Genomic DNA, 22,023 nt, shown 5'->3' with positions numbered 1-22,023 from the left:
TAACTTTTTTTTAACCTGATTTAGTACGAGTTCAAATCAAATTAAATTAAAGAAATAAATTTTTTAAATATATATCAAAGTAGACTCAATTTATTTAAGTTGAGGTTTAAATGAATTTGAGTCGTGTTGAGAGTGAGTTGACACAGTCTATCAATAACATCCCTTTCTTAATTTTTTTATCATTTTTTCACAAATTTTTATTATAATTATTTATTTATTTTTTACTGTGTGGTTTGACAATTTGATCTTGTTAAATATTGTAATAATGTTTAATAATGTTTGAATAATTTAATTTATTTATTTGCAAAGTTTTCATTTTAATTTTCAAATACTCTATTTATAATAATATTTGATAAAATTGGTGAACACTTTAATTCTACTTATATCAAATAATGAGTGGAGTTAATTTTGTTTGATTGTATTATAATTAATCTATACACTAAATTGAAAAACAAAACATTTTTAAAAGAGAAGTTACTAACTAATTAATCTGTGATGGAGAGTTATGTTAAAAAAAAATTTATCAAAAAAAATACAGTCAAATTGAATTGACTTATTTTTAACTCAGTGGTGAGTTAAATGAACTCATTTTAACACCCTAATTTTATTCGTACAATGAAATAATCCAAATACATTCAAAATTTGTTAATAAATACAAATTTTATGAGAATAAAAAGAATTCATGAAAAAAGCCATTTAAGGAAAGAGAAAAAAGAAAAGGGAATATAATTCTCCATTAAGAACACTCACCTTAATTTAAATTACCTTTTTTTGCCAGTAATAAAAAGTAATAAATACAGACTAGGCAATTCAGGTCTTTATAAAAAAAAAAAAAGCGCGCATTGAAACAAAATAAAGAAAATTCCTATTTTGATGACATGCAAAATTTGCTTTTCTTTTAGTGTTCTCTAATAGAAATATTCTTTTTACCATCGCAGTTGAGTATAATTAACTCAAAATTAAGTATTTATTGCTTAGAACTTCTAGGTGCCGCTGAGCCATCCCTACCAAAAGGGGAAAAAAATGTGAACTGATATAATTAAATTCATAGCAAGAGAAAGTTATGGCTACAAATTTGACCCATCTTCAAGATAAAAACAATTTTATGTAAATTAAAAAAAAATCAAATAGAATTTGTTCAGTTGAATATAGCGAAAAACTATATTGAAAAACTATATGTCAAATTAATCTTTATTGGATTGAATATATAATAGGATAGGAGAAATATGAACTTGGTCGAAAGTACAAATAAGAACAATAACAAATTAACTAAAGATAATATATCTAGCACTTCCTTCAAGTTGGTGCATGCAAATTGTATATACCAAGCTTATTACCAAAATAATTAATAAAGACTTAGTGAAAATATTTGTTTCTGCCCTTGAGTGATACCAAATTGTTGACATTTTGTGGATAAAGAGGTCATTGTTGAAGAGCTACTACGACTATAAATAAACTAACAAGAACCATCTTTTGTCATGGGAGAAAAATCATATAAGGACGGATTAAATGCAATAGTGACATAAGGGAGATCAAAAGAGACAGTAGAGGAAGAAGTCACTGATGAACAGTAGAAAAAAAACTTAAAAATCTAAGATTCTCCAATCAAGGCAACTGAAAGTGGAAAAAGAGCAAACTCAACCCTCTAAATAGCTGCTTGAGAGGAGACAGACATACAACCACGCACGAAGAACCTATAAGAGGAAAAAGGACGACTTTGATGTTCTGAATCGTTGCCTCAGGTGAGACGAGACATGTCACCATGCACGATGAAAAAAGGAAGTAGATCTGCAACTTCAAAAGACGTTAAGAGCATGTAGGAGCTTTGACGAAGTGGCAGATGCAACATAATTTTTTTCTCAAAATAATCTGGCTCTCAATACCATGTTGAATATAGTGAAAAAATATATGTGAGATTAATTTTTGTCTAATAATGTTTTCTTGAATTCTAACTTGTTTTCCTCAACTAGAATTGGTTCCTATTGACTTATTTTACATACTCAAAATAGATATTAGAGGTAAACAAATATAAAACAACACAAAAATAAGATAAAACTTGATCATTAAACAAGATAAAAGCTACACAAAAGTTGATTTTTTTCACAAAATTTAACACCAATAAAAGGTAGAAAATAACAATATCAAACTTCTCCACATTTAAAGTTATGTTTATTCTAAAGTATTAGGTAACTTGGCTTAGGAAGACAATTACTCAACAAAGGTCAAACCAATGAAAGCATAAACATCTATAAACAAATTGTATCAAAGAAAACACAAGAAAATAAAATACATAATAAAGTCTGAAAGGGTCATAAATGCTCAAATAATTGTGTTGGACGCAACTTCCTTATAACAGTGCAAAAACTTATTAGTGAAAAATGATAATTGTGCACATGACACATAATAAGTAATAGATATCATTATCTTCCAGAAGACTTGTTTAACGGTTGCACTCAATAACTCAATTAGATCATAAAATTAACAATAACATTATAGAAATATTTTTTTTTGTATTTTTATAATTGTGGAAATTAAATTTATATTGATTTATTAAAGGGTTCATTTTTCCACAACACTACAGTAAAATTCATGTAACTTATTTCCAAAATAGAAGGTGAAATAGTACTCGGTGGCAGTGCGAATTTTGACTTTCGCTTTGCGAAAATTGGCTGACAGAATCTAAATAATACACCTATTTTACATAACAATCTAGTACCTATTATAACTTTTCAAGAAAGAACAATCTGAATAATTATAAGATTGAACTCATTTATAAATGTAAAAATAATTCTTTTTCACACTTATCAAAATCAACAATTTGTTGCGGTGCAGAATTGGAAAGAGAATTCTTATCAAACCAAATTCGAAGAAATTTCAAACAAAATTTGAGATATGATTAGATTCAATAAATGACTAACGTTTAAATAATTACGATTAATTGAAATTTTATAGATATTTCACTCAATTTGAATTTATATTTTAATATTCAAATAAATATATTTTAAATTTTAAAGTTCATTTTTAATATGATATTATTTGGTTAAAATTTAATAATAAATTATATAAAATTATAATTCATTATAATAATCATTATTAAAATTATGCATGTAATTCTTTTAATTAGAGATTTATTACATTTATATAATTTGTTGAAAGCAAAAATAATCTTTTTCATTAAAGAAATTTAATTTAATATAAATTCTACAATCTAAAAAAACTCAGCCGAATTCATTAATAAAAAAATCCAATTAATCCAATAAATTAAATAGAAATTTTAAAATATTAAATTTAGATTATATGAAATTGAGGACGTTTATCCATCCCATTCTATGATAAGCTCTAATTCAGATAAATGGCGGTCCACACTTGATAATGTACTGTTGGCGTGATGATCCGAATAAAAACAAGCTGTGCATGCATTTTGGTTGGTTGATCAGTTAATGCAGTAACTGTGCACCATGCTCAGGCCTACGGTTAAAAATTCATATTGAGATGAACGTTATTATGAGCACATGCAAACATATTTAATTCTTAAGCTTAAAAAATTGGAAAGATACAAAATTTTGAGTTTCACACAAACAGAGAGGTAAGAATTAAATATATTTAAGTTTTGTTGTCTTTTCTAGCTTTATAATTTGTAACTGCATAACTGAGTAAATATATATTTAAGTAGAAGTAGAAGTAGAACAGCATCTAGAATTTTCCAAGCAGCATGTCTTTGGGGTGGGGCATGTTCCTGCTTTCCTGCATACATGTCTAGATATTATTGACAAAACAATATTGTCAATAAGGTCCACAAAAGCCACAGCCTCCGGATTACAAACTGCAAGTTCAGTGTGGGACATTGTTTTTTCAACAATATTTACAAGGTTTCATTAATAGTAAGCTCAATTATATTTATATTTATTTATTTGATAAACATTACAAATATAAAATATTTATAAAAAATAAATTTTTATATTTTTAAAAAGAAAAAAAAAGGAAAAGGTAAATAAAATAATATCAAATGAGTATAAAAAAATTTATATGTGTAGTAAAAGTATAATTTTTTACCAGGTTTGGAAGGACCACGTTTTCGATTCTATTTGGTATCGAAAGTTGATTCATTGGTTTTTGATAAATATGAATAGCTTGATGCCTACAAGATCATACGTGCACTCGAGATTAACCAGTAAAATGAATGCTATGTTAACATTTTAATATTGATTATTGAAAGAAGTATACTTTGAAATTGTCTACATCAATATATAGTAGGATACATAGATGTTTATAGACTCATTTCAGTAACACAATTATTCTAGAAATTGAATGTTAGTCATAAGTTTTACTGTGTCTATATATAAAATGTTATGGATTTTTTTTATATTTGTAGAATTTGCATATTATATTTTAATACTTTTTCTTGATGTAAAATTTAGTAACTGTAAGCATAATGCGTAATAAATAATATTTTTATTAAAGTATTTATAATTTGTTCTTTAAGTAAAAAAATAAATTTTTTATATTTGTCTTGTTTTTCTTATGAAAGAATATTTAATTGCTATATGCTTTATTCTATTGTTGTGTATTTGATTTTTCATGAGTTGATTTATTGTTATAATTATAGTAACCTCACTTTGTTTATCTTTCATATCTTAGTGTCTTTTGAAACAATGTAGCTTGATCCATTGCTTTATCAATAGCTACGAGTTCTACTTTAATGTACAATTGTAACTTATTTCATTCATATCCAAGAAAATATTCTCCAAGTAAGAAACACCCGTAAATAAATCGTTTTTAAACTTGCACTTTGGTTTCAAAAAAATTGAAACATCTACAAATGCAGCAACAATTTCGTAATTAATTTCGTAATTTTGGTACTGTATGTTTTGGTTTATTAAGAACTGATGTCTAAGGATGTATATTACCTCAGCTTTTTCGCAATACGCCTAGTACCTCGATTCTTAGACTAACTGAGACAAAAAACCCTGACAGTTTTTTTGAAATAGGTCTAATGCCTCGGTTTTCTGACCAATCGAGGTAGTATATCCTTCCAAAGACTGACAACCCCTAATTCTGAACGTTCCAAATCCATTTTATCAACCTCTACTGTCTCGATTTCATTTTAACTGATGCCATAGACCCTTTATGTCTCGGTTTAACCGCAAACCGAGACCTATAGTTAATAGATATTTTGAAATTTGTCATTTACAATTTTATTTTGAATTTTTTTTGGATGGTTTACGTATAAGTTGTGTTTATAACCGAGGTAATAACCTCTTTGATAGTTAAATGCAAGAAGTGTAAAATAATAAGCACGTTTTCACTATTTCTTCTTCTTCTTCCGAGAGAGAAAGCGAACACGAATTGCTGCTTCCATCTCACACGAACAACTTTTCCTTGCTGCTCCGCTGCTGGTGTCGCTGTCTCCACCATTGGCCACTATCGCTGCCTCCACCACTGGCTTTCGTCATACAAATTTTAACCTAATATTGCTTTTTCTTCCTTGCATAACCATTCTTCTCTCAGGCGAAGCTATTGGTTTGTGGCCTCCATTTCTCTTTGCGAAGTGTCAGGTGTGGTCTCCATCTTCGTTGGCTCCATTTTGTCGCGCAAATGTTGCTGCCGTTATTTCTTTCGCGCGAACTGCACTGTTCGTTGTAGCCACCAGCCGTTCGCCGCTGTCACCAACTGTTTGTCGTCGCCTTCGGTCATTCGTTGCCGCCTTTAGTCGTTCTTTGTTGTCCTCGACCGTTCGTCGCCGCCTCTGTTGTCCCATTATAGATAAAAAAAGAAAAAAAGTGATTTTGAATAGGTAAAAGACCAAATTTTCTAAAAAAAAGGGTATCTACCACCTCAGTTCAAAACTAACTCTGGCAAAAGATCCCATATATTTTCTCGAATTAGAACCGAGTCTCATCTGTATATATCTCAATTCATAAACGGCTTCATAGACAAAAATAATCAATGTTGTTTTCTTTTACTATATTAGTAAAAACATAACGTAAAGTACTCTTTATGTCATCTACCAACATTATCCAATCGCGATCGATATAACCAATCGATCTTATATTGTTTGTTGGTTTATATTATATGTCGTAACTTTTTGTTTTTTTGGATATCTTAAAATTCTTTTACCTACGCCTACATCGACTAGAATTTTATATTAATCTTGATAAAAAAACTTGGAATGATGCCAAACTGAGAAGATCTCCAACCAGTCAATTTGTAGAATAATAGCTAAACTTAGATACGAGAATTGAAGAAATAAGTAGTTTGTTATAAATCATATCATAGAACATATATCTTTTTTTTTTTTACTTTAAATTACCAAAAAATAAATAGAACTTTTAAGTATATTTATTTAGAAAATTAAATAATTAAGGATTATGATGTGTAGAACAAATAACTCAGGCTTACCCATTATCCTCTGCCAAACGATAAGACAAATGATAAGATAGAACCAGTAAAGAAACGACTGGATGGCTAACAAGAGAGAGAGAGAGAAAAAAGTAAATACACACAAGGTTACCGTTATTCAATTAAATCTAATAAATTTCAATCTAGGATATAAGAAAAAATAATTATTTAACAAATCACAACTATTTAATAATTTTACTGAATTAACTTAAAAAACCAATAGTTTTTCTATTATATATTAAACTACCTCGTTTTAGTCGACAAAAATATTCTCATATATTATAAATTCTAAGTTTTAAGGTTAAGGATATTTGGATAATTTCTAATATTTTTTATTTTAAATTAAAAATAAAAATTAAAATACCCTATTTCTAAAGTATATCATTTTATGGATAGAGATTTTTTTATCAACTAAAATTTGATAAGAGGTTACATAAGTCAGCAAACCTATATATATATATATATATATATATATATATATATATATATATATATATATATATATATATATATATATATATATATATATATATATATATATATATATATATATATATATCTTCAACTCTTTGTTAGAAATCTAAGTATGAGCGAGTAGAGAGTGATGTAAATATCTTGTATGGTCACACTCATATTTATATTTTAAAAGTTGTTACCATCTTCTTTATTATTCATTTTATAATCTAAACTTTTACTTTAATTACAAATATCATATATAAAAGTATATGTAAATACAATTTTTGCAACATTCTCAAGTTAAAAAAATCAACGAAATAGGCTACTTTTGATCTTTACAAAAATTTTTTTAAAAAATTTCAGAATATGGTATAAATAACTCTTTCACCCACATTCTTTCTCACACATCGACGCACAATCTATTAACAAAAATAATCATTTAAATCACTTATTTTATATTTGATAGAAAAATAATTCAACGTTAAAAAAATATGATGACCTTTTTATAGATAAGTGAAGTGTTTTACATTCAACTTTTTATTAACCGATGTAAAACAAATAATTTATTATGTTAAACATTATAAGACCCAACATAAATTATTTGTTTTATGTCGATTAATATAAGATATAATGTAACCTTTTTAAAATTTAAGATTATTAGTGTTTGGTACGGATTATTTTAAATAATAAATCTTGATTCTACTGTCAAAACATATTTAGACGAAGTAAAATATGATGAGTATTTTTGCATCGAAATATTAAAGTCAATAGCTTTGGTTTTTTTAGAATCGTAATATTAAACTATAAATAAATAATAAATAATAAATAATAAAAAATATGAAACTATAGTTATAAGTAGAACCATAATCAAATACTATTTTCAATTTAAAAATATTATTTAATTGTAAGGATATTTGATTTTAATTTTTATTTGAAAAAGTTTGCAAATTAGAAAAATGAATCATTTATATATATATATATATATATATATATATATATATATATATATATATATATATATATATATATATATATATATATATATATATGTTCCTCTGAAACAAAATTGGTATGATATCTTTACATGTAATCTGATACTTAAGAACAAAATAACTTGTGACAGAATACCAATATATAAATCCTTAAACTCATATTTTATCATACATTAATTAACATACTGTGTAAATACAGATAAGGAACTTAATCTACATCTTACTTGAATATTATACATGTATAATATAAAGAATTTAAACAAATATTTAATTTATTAGATATTCAATTTTTTTTAAAAAAGAGACTTTTAGGTTAGTTCATAAAACCTAAAACTTGTTTAAACTTTAATTATAATTTTAGTAAGTGTACAAAAAAAGGTTTTAAGAAATTCAATTTTTGAAAAACTTCTTTTTTCTACAATGATTATTAAACAATCAATGTAAAACTTCACGGTAAACTATACCTTTGCACTCTTGAACTTATTTGACAAGTGGTGGTCCTTTTCATTTCTTTTTGCTTTTTCTTTATTTAAAAACATAAAGAAATTAATTTTTTATATAATATGTCTTTTTTTTTTCTTTTATATATTACTATAACTAATAGAAAATAAGAATATATCTTATTGTTTCTATTTATGATCAATGCAAAATACTTAATAAATTTCAAATATTAAATATAACCAAAGGCATTTTAAATTTATCCCAATTAAATATAAACAATAGGTCAATTAATAAAAACACTTTCCAAAACTTCAAAATAGGAAAGTAAAGCCATGTAATAATAATTAATTTCTTAAACTGAGCAACTCAACATTTTTGCTAATAATAATTTTCATCTCTCGGATAAGTGTTGTATTTGGTGTAAAAAAACATTTTTCACTAAATTATTGACAATGAATAATGACAACCAAACTAGAGATTATTCTATTTCGACATATTAGCGGTTAAGATCTTAGGGTTTAGTCTGTCTGTTTGCCCGAGAAACATTAACACAGGCCAAAATAATAAAGCCACCCAGGAGTACTTTGGTAGACCGAAACCAACATCACAGATAATATTACTTGCACACGAAAATATATTACATAACCCTTATTCTTTGTTTTATGTCAAATCTTAGATGTGCGAATAATATTGACAAAACTAGTCTTTGTTTATGAGTATTGTCTGCAACTAATGAGTTTTTAAAGATACAAATTGAAATCTTCTAATCTAGCTGCTCTGGAGGAAAGATATGGTGTCATATATTCTGAAAACTCCAGGCAAACTAGTTCTCTGCATGAAGAAAATCACCATTTGTTTTCAGCTCAAAAATATGCAATACTGGCTTTCTATAAATAATGTTTCTACAATGATATATAAACTTACAGCAACTTATTAGAATATTGTTGAATAAGAAGACAACAAATTACTGACAATGTTTTATCAAATTTCTTCATGAAAAGAGTGATTTAGAGAATTATAATTACCTGGTGATCGTTTAAATAATCTAAGAAGGGGGTCAATGGGATGACCTTTCCTCTCATATTCTATGTCATAGAGAGATTTTGAAAACCTGACAATTCACACCATGAAAATTTTCAGTTTCTTCACTACTTTTAAGTTAAATGTTGAAAGTATGGTGAGAAGAGCAGCATTATTGACTTATGAGCTGCAGACTCTACCTAGGAGCAGATGGGGGATTTGGGGCTATGGCGTTTCGATAACTGTAAGGAATATGTAGGGCTTGTCGAGATGTTGGAGTTGTTCCAGCATTTCCTATTTCGGAAGAAACCTAACAAAACAAACCAAGCAGAAGACTGCATCATTCTAGGGTTCATATATTCTTTATCACAGTAAAAGGAAAAACAAAGTATATATATTCGCTCTTTTATAAAACTATATATAATTATGTAACAGCATATGTTACACTTTCAAAGACCTTTAAAAGTAAAGAGATAATTTTTTTATTTTTTCAGAAATTAAGATAACAGTTTACTCCTTCAAATTCGAGTACATCGCTTACCCTTTCACGTTGAAAATACTCTTCAAAGCGTCGTTTTGGAGGACGACCACGAGATGGTGGTTCATAACGTGCCTGTACAACGCACATTTTTTTCAGCTTTAGCTGTGTAACTAAAAGTGTTGATCTTAGATGTTCATAACTATAACTTAAAATAAATAAATAAATAATGCACGTTGTGGATATGTTTACCCTTTCGGATAGGTGGCTGCCTTGAATTTGTTCAGCAGCGATGGGACGCCTAACCAACCGCGAAGGATTCATATTTAGAATCCTCCTAATCGCTTCAGAAGGTTCGGACCTATAAACAAATTCAACCATGTAAATAACAACAAATCCAATATTCACTGGTATCCGAATTTACAAGCTATAAATTATAAGAGAAATCGTAGATAGCTGAACTAATCTACCTAGTTGATGAAGTTCCTTGAAGATTTCCCTTGTCCGGACTAGTCCGTACTTCATTCTTCGGAATAGTGGCTTCTTGTATTCTGGATAAACTTTGTTATGTTATTATTGAGCTTTTTATCAAGGAAATGAAACTTTTTAAGTATTATTTATACCTTAAACCAGGAGCAATCTTAGCCTCCCTGGAGGTAGAAACTCGTGAACTTGATGCTCCAGTTACCCAAGGACTTGTGCTACTACGCCGTCGCAGATTAGGGGTATTCATCCTTTGATTATATTTATTAATGTGATTGGGCGCACCCGGGGACCTTTATTTGAAAAGTAATGAATTATTACAACATATAGAAATTATTGTACGCTTCATGAAAAACATGGCATTAGTGTTAATGGTTATTGATAAATTGAATTCTCACCACTGTTGCATTGAGGCACGACTTTGCTGTCCTTGGATATTAGGCATAGTGACTTGGGGATGACGGCGCTGATCCTGAAACGGGGAATACCTGCAATAAAGGAATCTTATTAACCCAACAAATGCAATGTTATATTTGATAAATGGATATCCATTTTAAAACTATTGCAATTTAAAAGTTTTTTTAATATTTTTATGGCTAACTTTTTTTTGGTATAGTTATTCCCTCAACGCTATCTGTATGTATTAAGTTTGATTAATCCATTCTTTGAAGGGATGTTATTTTTTTCTTTCCTATACAATCTTTTGACATCTCTACAAAGTAACAAGAGAGATAAATGAATATATATATGGTTGGTTATTTAAAGTTTTAAAATTAGTATATAAAGCCTTAAATGGAAATTTTTTGTGAACTAGTAACCAGAGAGGAAATTTGAGGCCAAACATTGGATTGGTCGGAGGCCCTGAAGATCCGGATCTTTGGGAATTGCTTGTCGCAAATAAGCTAGGTTTTTGACCATAATTGGCAAGTGAGGATGCAGAAGGAACTGCAGGCTTAGGCAGCAAAGGTCTACAACCCAGTTGATAAGGAATTGCTGGCATTGTGACAAAAGCAGTGTCAACATCCGAGTATGGCTCCAACCTAAGACAAAAAAGAAAAAGAAAAACGCAACCACGCGCTTGGTACTTTAAGCTGATTTTTAAAAAGTGAAAGACACTACAGTAAATTTCACGTAGAAGCATGTTTCCAAAACAAGAAAAGGTGAAACTATAGATAGATACAATGAGTTGACAGGCCCCATAGAACTTTGAGATTGTAAATCATGAATATGCCGCAATTCAGAGGAATGGCCCACTTGATTCTGCACTGTAGAGAATGGCCTGAACAAAAAATAAACACTTAATGCACTTTGCTTTTAACTTGTTGATCGAGTGATTGCAATAAGTAGCAGATGAATGAAATCTTACTGCATGCAATTGGGTGCGATTTGTGCTCCATAGATATCAGAAGAAGAGAATTCGAATTGCTGGGGCCCACTGTTAAAAATCCATATTCAATTGAACGTCAGAACATGGAAGCAATCATTAAAACGTGTTTAATTGCAAGCTTGAAAAAGCTATTACGGAAGATACAAAGCTGTGAGTCTCACAGTGACCAAAGAGGTGGAGTTTCATATGGTGAGACTCGTAATTTTGTTTTCTTGTGGGATTCATTATTTGTAAGGAGAGGGGATAACTGGGTAAGGGTTAAGTAGAAGTAGAAGTAGAAAAAGGCAAAGAGCACCTAGAGTTCCATGCAGCAAGGGAATCACCGATATGATTCTGAACCGGAAAAAACTCCGGTCTCTGGGTTGGCGCAAACAATCCACTTGAGTATGTTTCATTCGCTGGGCTCACCTGTACCTGCATACAACTCCAGATATATTGGTTTACCAAAAACCAAACACTATGGAACATGTGTAGTACAACCTTAATTGTTGAACATGTTTTTCAACAATTATACTCACGGGGTTTGGGTGGACCAACGCTGGATTAACAGAGGATGATTGGTTAACATTGAAATTATTGATGTCGAATGTGTTTTGCTCGCCATTAAAATGAAGATCTTCAAGCCTACACCATGGGATGCAGAAAGTAAACAAACAAACATTTCAAGACTAGTTATGATGAGATATAAAATTTACAATTCATAAAATGACAGGAAAACTTACGCAAGCACATTTTGATCTTGAAAGTCTGGGAATTGATTGGAGCAAGCAGTTTGGGTCACATCGAGTCCTGGAAAAGATGGACCTTCACCGTCGAACATCAATTCCTCCTAATTAAATTACGCAACGAAGTATTTACTTGTCATCTTATATGCATTAAAAGAATTAAGATGTTAGGTGTTTTTATTTTAAGAAATTATGAAGAATCATTAATTTACCAGGGATGGTAAAGAGTTGATGAGTTGGGTTCCATTAAGAACAGAAGTGGTTGGTGGTGATGGCAGTGGATTTGGAACGGAACCGAAAGCCATAGTACTTGAGGGTCCCTGGGAAAACCAAGATGCTGGGTCCGTGAGTTGGACCTGAGTTTCTGCTTGGTCTATTGATTCCATAACCTGGATCATTCATATAAATTCACTGCCATTAACAGCCTGCACAGACAAACATTTCTATTTCCTCTCTTACGTGACAATGTGCCGTGTGATATGTTTTCCAAAGAATAGTTTAATTAATCAATTGTGCTCATTGTTGTGCTACACATACGTTGTTAGATCTTAAAAATTTTGCAGTTGATAAATGGCAATAATATATGAAAGAGGAAAAATATATATGAACAATTCCTTACTCTTTTTTACATTATTTATTACACACGCTAGAAAAATATGAAAATGCATTTGGGGCTCAATGATTGTCAAATCTTTCCCTTTCAAAGACAAAGATCATCTTGTAAATTTAAACATCTAATTATTCTTATTTTCTAAACAATTAGACAAGAAATAAGCACACTTTTTTTTTTTTTCTCTTTCCCCTTTTCTTTGTTTTTTTTTCCTATTACTTTCCTTCGTAAGCAACCCTGTGTGACCATTTAAAAGAAAAAACACAAATACAGCAAGATGATTAAAACTTTATTATAAAAGGTAAGAAAGAGAAAGAGAGGCAGCTTAGTCCTTACTGCAGCGGGGTTAACAGGAGGAACCTCAGTTTGGAAATTAAAATTTTCCATTAAATTTAGATCTTCCAAAGCAGTGATGGAAGTGTCACTCTGTAAAAATGTTGGTATGAATTGGTCATCGTCCCAATCAAAGAACGTATCAAGATTTTCTGCCTCAAACTCACCATCCATGTTGTGTAAACCTTCCATTTGTGATTAACCAGAGAGAGAAACAAGTTCGATACAATACTAAATAACAAACGAAACCACAACTCTCTTCTGTCACAAGTAAATGGAAGACAAGACGCTCTCTCAAAAAGAACAAACTGGGATGCTTTGTCGTCATGTGGATAAAACCTGGGACTGACTCATGGCGGAAGATTCTCGTAACTTGCATTACCATCTAAGCTAAAATCTTAATGTCATCTTTGTATAAACAGACACTTGGACAATTACACTGTGTAAACTTCTTTACATTTTTTTCTATTAATTTTAGAAAGAAAATTATTTCACACAATTAAATTTTTTACTTTTATTTAATATTATTTTTTTACTTTTTAATTTATTCTTTTCAAGAAAGGAACGTCATTACATACTTTTACGTCCATTTGACACAACAAAAATAAATTGATCATAAAAAAATAAATTTTTGTATTTAAAAAAAAGTAAAAAATTACAAAAATTAGTGTCAAATCAACGTAAGAAGTTTAATTATGTCAAAAAATTATTTTTTCTTAAAAGAATTAAAAAATTTATATTTCATATTCATTTTATCTTTGTATTCAAAATTAAATAAATACGAAAGATTTTATCTTCTATATTAAATATTAAATGAATATAAAAGTGTGTAATAATTATTACTTTTTCATAAATAACAGTGATAAGCTTGCATGTCATCTATGTTGTTATTAAAAAATTAAAAATAATAAATTTGAAGTGAAATATTTCAGGATGTTTTAAATTCAAGTGCATAAAATATTAAATTGTAAGGTTTCGTGCATTACTGTTTATAATTTTCAAATTAGAAATGGGGTACTTTAATAAGTCTCGATTTATAATAAGTAAATTAATTATTTTGCTTAATTCTTATTAATTAAATCATTACTCGCAAATAAAGACCATGAACTACCGTACAAACTCAGTCTTGTATTTATACTGCTTACGTAATGTTCCTCGGAAACTGTAATTATAGTTGGGACCCACCACAAGCTGGTTGTCCGGATTTATGAAACCGCTGTTCACGTGAGCTATTAAGTTGATTTAATTAGATACGTTAACGACTGAGATGGGTTGACTTTTATATCCACCCACTGAAGAAAACGTAAAATAGTTTATGGTTGTTCAAATGCAAGACCCACACTTTTACGTTTCATTTGGTATAGGATAAACTAAAGAGAAAACCGATAAATATGAAATAATATAATAGTTTAAGAGAGTAGCATTATCGAAAAATAATTAAAAAGATTCATTGGCAGGATCAGGATTGAATTTGTTTTGAAGACGTAATGACTTAAAATTCACAATAAACAGAAGTTTAATTATTTGAAAAATTGTATATATATATATATATATATATATATATATATATATATATAGATAGATGTTTCATTACTATAGTTAATGTAAATATATATAGTTATTTAACGTGTTTTTGAAACAATATATTTTAGTAATGGTCTTTTAAATTGGTTTGGAAACATTTTTTAAAATTTGAATTTGTAATGTAAATTTTCATTGATGACATTTTTTTTTATAATTTTGAAAACTGTCAAAGTAGAAAAATAATAATTGTATATTATAAAAGGAAATTTTCACAAGAAAATGTCATAGCGACGTACATGTTTAAAACTAATTTAGTATTAAAATAAAATATTTTTAAACAGTTATAAACCAATTACTTTTGAAAAAGTGATAATAACAATTATATATATAGATGATAATGGTTTTAAATAATGAAATTGGATTACTTTAAAAATAAAATAATTTTAATATAAATAGTTTTGTCACCAACAAATTTTATTATTTTAAAACGCACTATTTTTTAAAAAATCAGTTTTATAAAATTATTTGATTTTTTTTAAGATTTCTTTTTTTTCTGTCTAATTAAGGAACTGATTTCATAATATTGATTTTCATAGTGAGTTTTTCAAATTGGATGGATCAATTTTCCCATTGAATTTCAACTCTTTTCTTTGTCTTTTTATGTTATTTGTTGTATGTGAGTCTTCTTCCACTTACATGCATATTTTTAGTACTCTATATAAATTTTTATTGATCAGTGATCATAATAATATATGTCATGATTGTTATTGTGATGTTTTTACATGTAGATAGAACATTTATTAGTTGAGAGGAGTTTCGCTAATTAAGATATTATGAATTGTTGGTTAGGTAAGGGAAGCTAATTTCATTGTTTTTAAGTTATATATACTTTGAATTTCTAATTTTATGATTGTATGTTGAATTGACTGATTGAACGAGCTATGTGATGAGTGTGATCTATTGAATTATGGTTAGGTTATTAAATTGCCTGAATTGATTATATGCTGAAATTTGAGAATGTTGTCAGATTGGTATTCTTAATGAGATGATTTGAGTAAGTGAATGTTATATAATTCAAATTTGGTATGTTTTGGCATATCTGTTAGTTGTTGGACTGAACTTGTAGGATTGAAATGACATAAATATATAACATTATGTTATATAGAATTACGTCGACTTTTTGGACGAGAATATACTCATTTGATGAAGCCAAAGTCAAAGAGCTACTAACTTGGTGGTCGTTGGGTGATAATATACTCGCTAGACAAAGTCAAAGTTAGAGAGATATTGATTTGGTGGACACTGGGCAAGAATGTACTCGTTGGGCGAAGTTAAAGTCATAGAGCTATTAACTTGGTGCGATAATATACTCGCTGGACGAAGCCAATGTCAAAGAATTCATTAACTTAGCAACAACCTACGAGACAAGTTTCACTAGGTGACTTTTGTGTGAATCTCGTTGAACGAACTATTTGGTAAGTATGTTTTCACGAACTATTCACTGAGTGCATATATATTCTTATTGAGCGAAATTAATCGAGTTTAACTCAATGTATACGTACTTTTTTGGTATGTTTAATGGAGGACTATATGATGTTAAAATGATAGTTGTTGGTTTATGATATTTATCTAAGAATGATTGATAGATTTATGGATTAATATGCATGCGAATAATGATGTATGGTGATGAGGATGAGCTTGTTAATGGATATGAGCATATTTGTTGTAATTTATTCCAAGGATTTTGTGGAAAGATTCTATGGTTGTGTTTCATTAGTGTATGTGTATTGATTCAAATATTGAGAGTTATCATGTCACTCTAATAACTATCTAATCTCAAGTACAGAAGGATGAGGTACATGGTAAGAGGTATATGAGGTTCTAGTCTAAGGACTTTACCTTGACCAAAAATAGTTGATGGACTAAGCTTGTGTGTCGTAACTTGGACGAGTAACTTGTTTTACCATCACAAGTCTATGATTGACCAGAGTCTGATATCAATACATGTATCCATATAATTGAGTCTAGTATGAGTCTTCGTATATGGTATGGTTGTTTTTATGAATGAGTGATATATGATAATATCTTTATGTTTGTTTTATGAAAACTCTTTTGCACATTATCTTACCTTATTGTTTCTTTTCGTGTGTCGTGCACTTATGTTTATTTCTTTTGCGATAATCACCTTATTGGTGTAAGCAAATGAGGGGAAGGTGTTGAAGCATATCTAATGGAAGATGGTGATGCAACAAAGTTTTTTTTTGGTCGTCATGATTTATAACTTTTAAAATATTTATTTTAGTACTTCTTTCCTAAGAAACAACCAATGCGTAAACCTACAATCCATAAAGAGGATGACATGGCAGAAATAGAGGATATTCCTCTAGCAAAACTGATAACAAAATTATACAAGTTGAATAAAGGACCGGTAGAGGTAGAATGAGATTTAAGAGTATTTGGCGCAAAGCACAAAAAATTCAAATATTGTATCTAAAGGTTAGAACTCATTGAATTTTAGGTTATTAATTTTCATATGTGAACTTTAGACCTTAATATTTGATTACTTTCTTTGTTATGTTTAGTGTAACAAGTAGTTAGATTCATAAGCATGCGGCGACTACTATGTCATGTCCTAGATTAAGACTATCATTCGAGCATAAATTAGAGATGATTAGACTGAGGGTATAATATATCTTTCACATATTACAAATCACATTTAACTTTAAACATTAGAATGCAAACATAATAAAGTTGCTTATTTTTGCAGCGGTTCAACAGTCTATCACCAATAATATAGGCTATAATGAAGAAGATACGATTAGAGTGGACAACATATCTTTTAGAGTGATTGAGTTAGGATATACATTAGTTTAGTTTTAATTCTTTGAGTTTTGATAGCTTTAATTTTTAGTTTTACTTGCGATAGCTTTAGTTTATAGTTTTGATTAGTACATACACAGTTAAAATTGAGTTCTTGATACATGAAATGTTAAACTCCTACATTTTTGCTTTTCAAGTTTGGTAAAATTGTAAAAATAAATTATTTATTAAAAAAATCTTAGGATGGACGTTTGTTAATGCATTAAAAAACGTTCATTTACATCGGCTACGATAAATTTCGATGTCAATTTGGCCATTTTTCACTATCTTTGGAAATTGCACTCAACGGTCAAGGTATGTTACCCAACAGTCTTGGACATCAGATATGCTAGTTTTTTGACGTCAATCAATGTCTCTTCTTTCTTTCGACGTCAAATTGACGTTTCACGCTATGACATCGAAATTTGGACAGACACCAAAGATTTAAAATAACGGACGTCAGAACTCGTTTTGGTAATATTGAACATCAATTAGACCAATATATTAATTTAATAAAAAAACTTTCAAAAATTATTAAAAATATATTAATAGAAATAAAATAGTTAACATGTGTTAAAAGAAGGTCTATGAGTTAATCTAGCCATACAACTTTATAGACATTTAACCTTGTTAACCTTTTTTACTAAAAAATATTTTTTATCTTGTGAATTTTTTTGTTTCCATCCATGAGATCAAATATTATGAAATAGACCAATTTAACAAATCTATCCCAGGATTATACATATTATTAAAAAAATGTGTCTCGAGTGAAGCAAGAATTTATACCGTAATTAGTATATGATAGCACTTTTTCATATTAAAATGATAAAGGAGATATCCAGAATAATATGATAGACTAACTATAATCTCTTTTTTGTAATTTGAACCCATTCACAATTCAAATCAACTGTCAATATTAGTTGTATTTTAAATGGTCTATATGTTTTTATGTTAGTCCAGTTTTATGTAAAGTGAAAGAGTCATTTTGTTCATTTAAAAAATAAAAATAAAAAATAGATCTAAAAGTTCAAACTAAAATATGAATGTTTTAAATTTATTTACGTGAAATTAATTTTAATTTTTAATATATAAATTATGATGTATACGTTTTAATAAAATAATATTACTTTTTGTTAAAAATAAATATAATTATCACATTAAAAACTCTTAGCCCAAAAACCAAGGAGCTAGACCTGAGAAGCCCATTTGAATTATTCGCTAAATCAGTCACATAAAAGTGGGTAATTGCTTTCTGCACCACTCTCTTCTTTTTCTGCACCCCTTTAGGTTTTTTAATGACCATTTTGCCCTGACTTAAGAAATCAATAAAAACTTAAAATGTATTCTGTGTCCCCATTTTGTTTTAGTTGTTCCCCTGACCAGTCGCCACCCCCTTCATTTAGGAACGCAAAAATAAAATATTTGTAGATTATTTTTGTTGATATTTTGTTCCTTTGTTTATGGTTTGTTCAGGTCATGGGCAAGTATTTCCATATAGACTTTACTTTTTCTATGAATATTTTGGTATGGAGATATTGTTCGCATTGTCATGAATTGAGATAGAATTTGATCTATAAAGATTTTAAGCATAGGCTCAAGGTTATAAAGTTTTGTCCCGTGTGCTTGACCTTGTAGTTCATAATTATTTCAAAGAAAATATATTTTAATTAATGATAACCTGTAAATTTTTAATATTTAGTTTGCATGTGACAAGATTTAGTAAACTACAAGAAAAATTAATACTTTTAACGGTCAAAATTCATCAATAACATATAAAATAGGTTGATAAATTAAAATTACTAATGGTTTATCAGTGATAAAAAATTTGTCGATAAAATTATCATCAGTAGATTTTATTGACGAAATTTATGTTTCGTTAGTAATAATCGACCAACCATGAGCAGATTTTGGGTTGTAGTCTTTGCGAGTTGCAATGGTGGCAAGGAGACTTTAAGAAGACGAAAAACTAGAGTCTCTAAGAAGATAAACTCGTGTATATGTTGACATTTAAGCAAAATTTGGATGAGAAATTTGTCGTTATTTTTATCGATGGATTACTAGCGGATTTTTCTTTCGTTAATGCATAATTCATTTATTGACGGATTTTATCGACATATTTTTTTGTCAATAAACGAAATATATATTATTAACGAATTCTATCGGTAGATTTTTTTCGTCGGTAAATGAAATATATATATTGACGAATTTTTCTATTGATAAAATTAAGTGATAATTGAATTTTACCGATAAATTTATTTTTGTCGGTAAAATTCTATTAGTAATTTCATGAATTTTTGTAACAGTAGGTTCTTGAATGCATATTTCCAAATTTGCTTCCTTAATGTCTTATTTAAATTCAATATACCTTTTGTTTCGGGTAGAGGATTGAGGTCTCTTATTCAAAGCATTTCATGTTATCCTGAAGACCAGATGGGCTCTCTAACGGTCTTTAATCATTTAAGTTATGTTGTTCGCTCTATCTCTTTCTTGTCCAAGTCGAGTGAGTGGATACCTTTCACAGGAACTCCAACTCTCAAATCAGTAATTTTACTCAATAATTATATGGTAAGGATGAGTAGTCAAAAGTAATTAACTGACTTCCCTTCTCAAACATATATTTATAAATCTTATAATGAGCTTTTAATTATGTTTAAGCCATTAATTATGAATAAATGACTTTCATTATTCTTATTAATTTCTAATTAATGACGATTATTCTTATTAATTGTTCATATTAATTATCAATTAATTACTGTTTCTCACCAGTCGGTCATTTCGTTGTTGGATGGTCGACCGCCCGGTCCTTGGTTAACCGGGTGGTCATACAGTACAACGTCCGCTAAGCCCGAGCTTGATATAATCTGCGAAGGGGTTTTAGGTAGTCCGCTTTTTATGCAAATTAGTTTTACCTTTGACACTTGTCTTTGTGTGTTGTTGTATATGTTCAACAAAGATCATGAGCTTCATCAACCATTCGTTTCAAGTAAGGCAGGAGTTAGAAAAGGTTCCATGCGGTCTAGTTGAAGGTAAGTCATGAGTTTAAAGACGTTTTCTGACCACCCGTAGAGGGCTTGACAGGAGTTGAAAAACATTCTTTGTCGACTGGTTGAAGGTAAGTCAGGAGTTAAAAAACGTTCCTTGACCACCCGTGGAGGGCTCGATAGGAGTTGAAAAACATTTCCTACCGGCTGATTGAAGGTAAGTCAGGAGTTGGAAAACATTTCCTGACTACCCGTGGAGGGCTCGACAAGAGTTGAAAAACATTCCCTACTAGCTGGATGAAGGTAAGTCAGGAGTTGAAACACGTTCCCTGACCACCCGTGAAGGGCTCGACAGTAGTTGAAAAATATTCCCTACCGGCTGTTTGCTCAAAGTTGGCCAAGTGGTTTGTATGCAAGGTCCTATCATTTGCACAGATGAAAAGGAGCGATTCAAATTTGAACGATTAAAAAAAGTGTAGTCTATCTGACTTACACATTTATGAGGTTAGACAATTAATATCAAGCTAGCTTAGGCTATAAGGCCGGATGACAAAGCAAGCGAGATCGTTCGATCTTCGGTTGAACGTTTGAAGGCCAAAATGAGGAATCCATATTAGGATGTGTCACGGCCAAGATGTTAGTGCTTAATGCCTTTTGACTTGTAGAAGAGCTAAGGACGTTGATCGTGATTGTATGGATAAACAACGCTCACTAGAAAAGGGTTGAGGTGACTGGTTGGGGCTTGAACGAAAGCCAAGCCATTGAGGCTTGATGAGGCTGAACATGTAGGGCCAACTGATCGAGCAGGAGAGAGACTCAGATCTACCTAAGTTATATCCTACACAAAAGAAAAATGGTCCATAATGAATGGCCGAAACCTTGGCCGGGCAGTTAACTTTGGAGCTAGGCTAGGGCTGAGTGGTTGATGCCTGAACAACCATGACTTGAGGTCAAAGGTGACTGCACCGCTGATATTAAGCCTAATTAGGCAGGGATGAGGCAAGGTCATCGATATGGAAAGCACATCAGGCTATGAATGCTAGTCCAGCACCAGGCTTGACGTTGAACGTATGAGGTCGATCAATGTGGAGACAAGTCAACCAGTATATCGGACAAGGTTGTGGAAGAGTTAAATCAGACAGATACCGATTGAGACTTTAGGGGAAGTTTGATGCCAAAGGTTGATAGTTGAGGCATGGATAAGGCCAAGATGCGAGGTAGAAACCGCCGATCAGTTCTTCAATCGAAACTGAACAACTATAAGCTTGAGACCAGTGGGTGCCGAACGAGAGAAGACCTTAAGGCTTGAGATAGCCTTGTTGTGAATGGAGGCAC

The 22,023-nt window shown here is 29.8% G+C and overlaps 1 protein-coding gene across 1 annotated transcript; it reads right to left on the bottom strand.

Moving 5' to 3' along the window:
* Window positions 1-8,980: 8,980 nt before the first annotated feature.
* LOC148204052 (uncharacterized) lies at window positions 8,981-13,498 on the bottom strand. The gene is made up of 16 exons (XM_088106070.1): window positions 13,328-13,498; window positions 12,594-12,770; window positions 12,379-12,485; window positions 12,175-12,280; window positions 11,952-12,070; window positions 11,636-11,704; window positions 11,450-11,548; window positions 11,112-11,309; window positions 10,668-10,757; window positions 10,410-10,562; window positions 10,257-10,337; window positions 10,039-10,147; window positions 9,850-9,921; window positions 9,509-9,618; window positions 9,314-9,399; window positions 8,981-9,119 (listed from the first exon to the last, which is right to left on the bottom strand). The coding sequence occupies exons 1-16, from the start codon at window positions 13,496-13,498 to the stop codon at window positions 9,112-9,114; spliced, it is 1,755 nt and encodes a 584-aa protein (XP_087962196.1). The 3' UTR covers window positions 8,981-9,111.
* Window positions 13,499-22,023: the final 8,525 nt, after the last annotated feature.

Source organism: Vigna umbellata, chromosome 2 (assembly GCF_029865625.1).
Source record: "Vigna umbellata cultivar VRB3 chromosome 2, Vumbellata_1.0, whole genome shotgun sequence".
In the NCBI taxonomy this organism is placed as follows: Eukaryota; Viridiplantae; Streptophyta; class Magnoliopsida; order Fabales; family Fabaceae; genus Vigna; species Vigna umbellata.
The sequence above is the reverse complement of the archived record's forward strand: the minus strand, read 5'-3'. Positions and strand labels throughout refer to the sequence as shown.

Coding starts and splice junctions, on each gene's coding strand:
- LOC148204052 (XM_088106070.1), bottom strand. CDS start 13,498: ATGGATGGTGAGTTTGAGGCAGAAAATCTTGATACGTTCTTTGATTGG. Junction 10,758..11,111: donor GGGCCTCCGACCAATCCAAT/GTTTGGCCTCAA, acceptor CCTTTATTGCAG/GTATTCCCCGTTTCAGGATC. Junction 10,338..10,409: donor AAGATTGCTCCTGGTTTAAG/GTATAAATAATA, acceptor AAGTTTATCCAG/AATACAAGAAGCCACTATTC.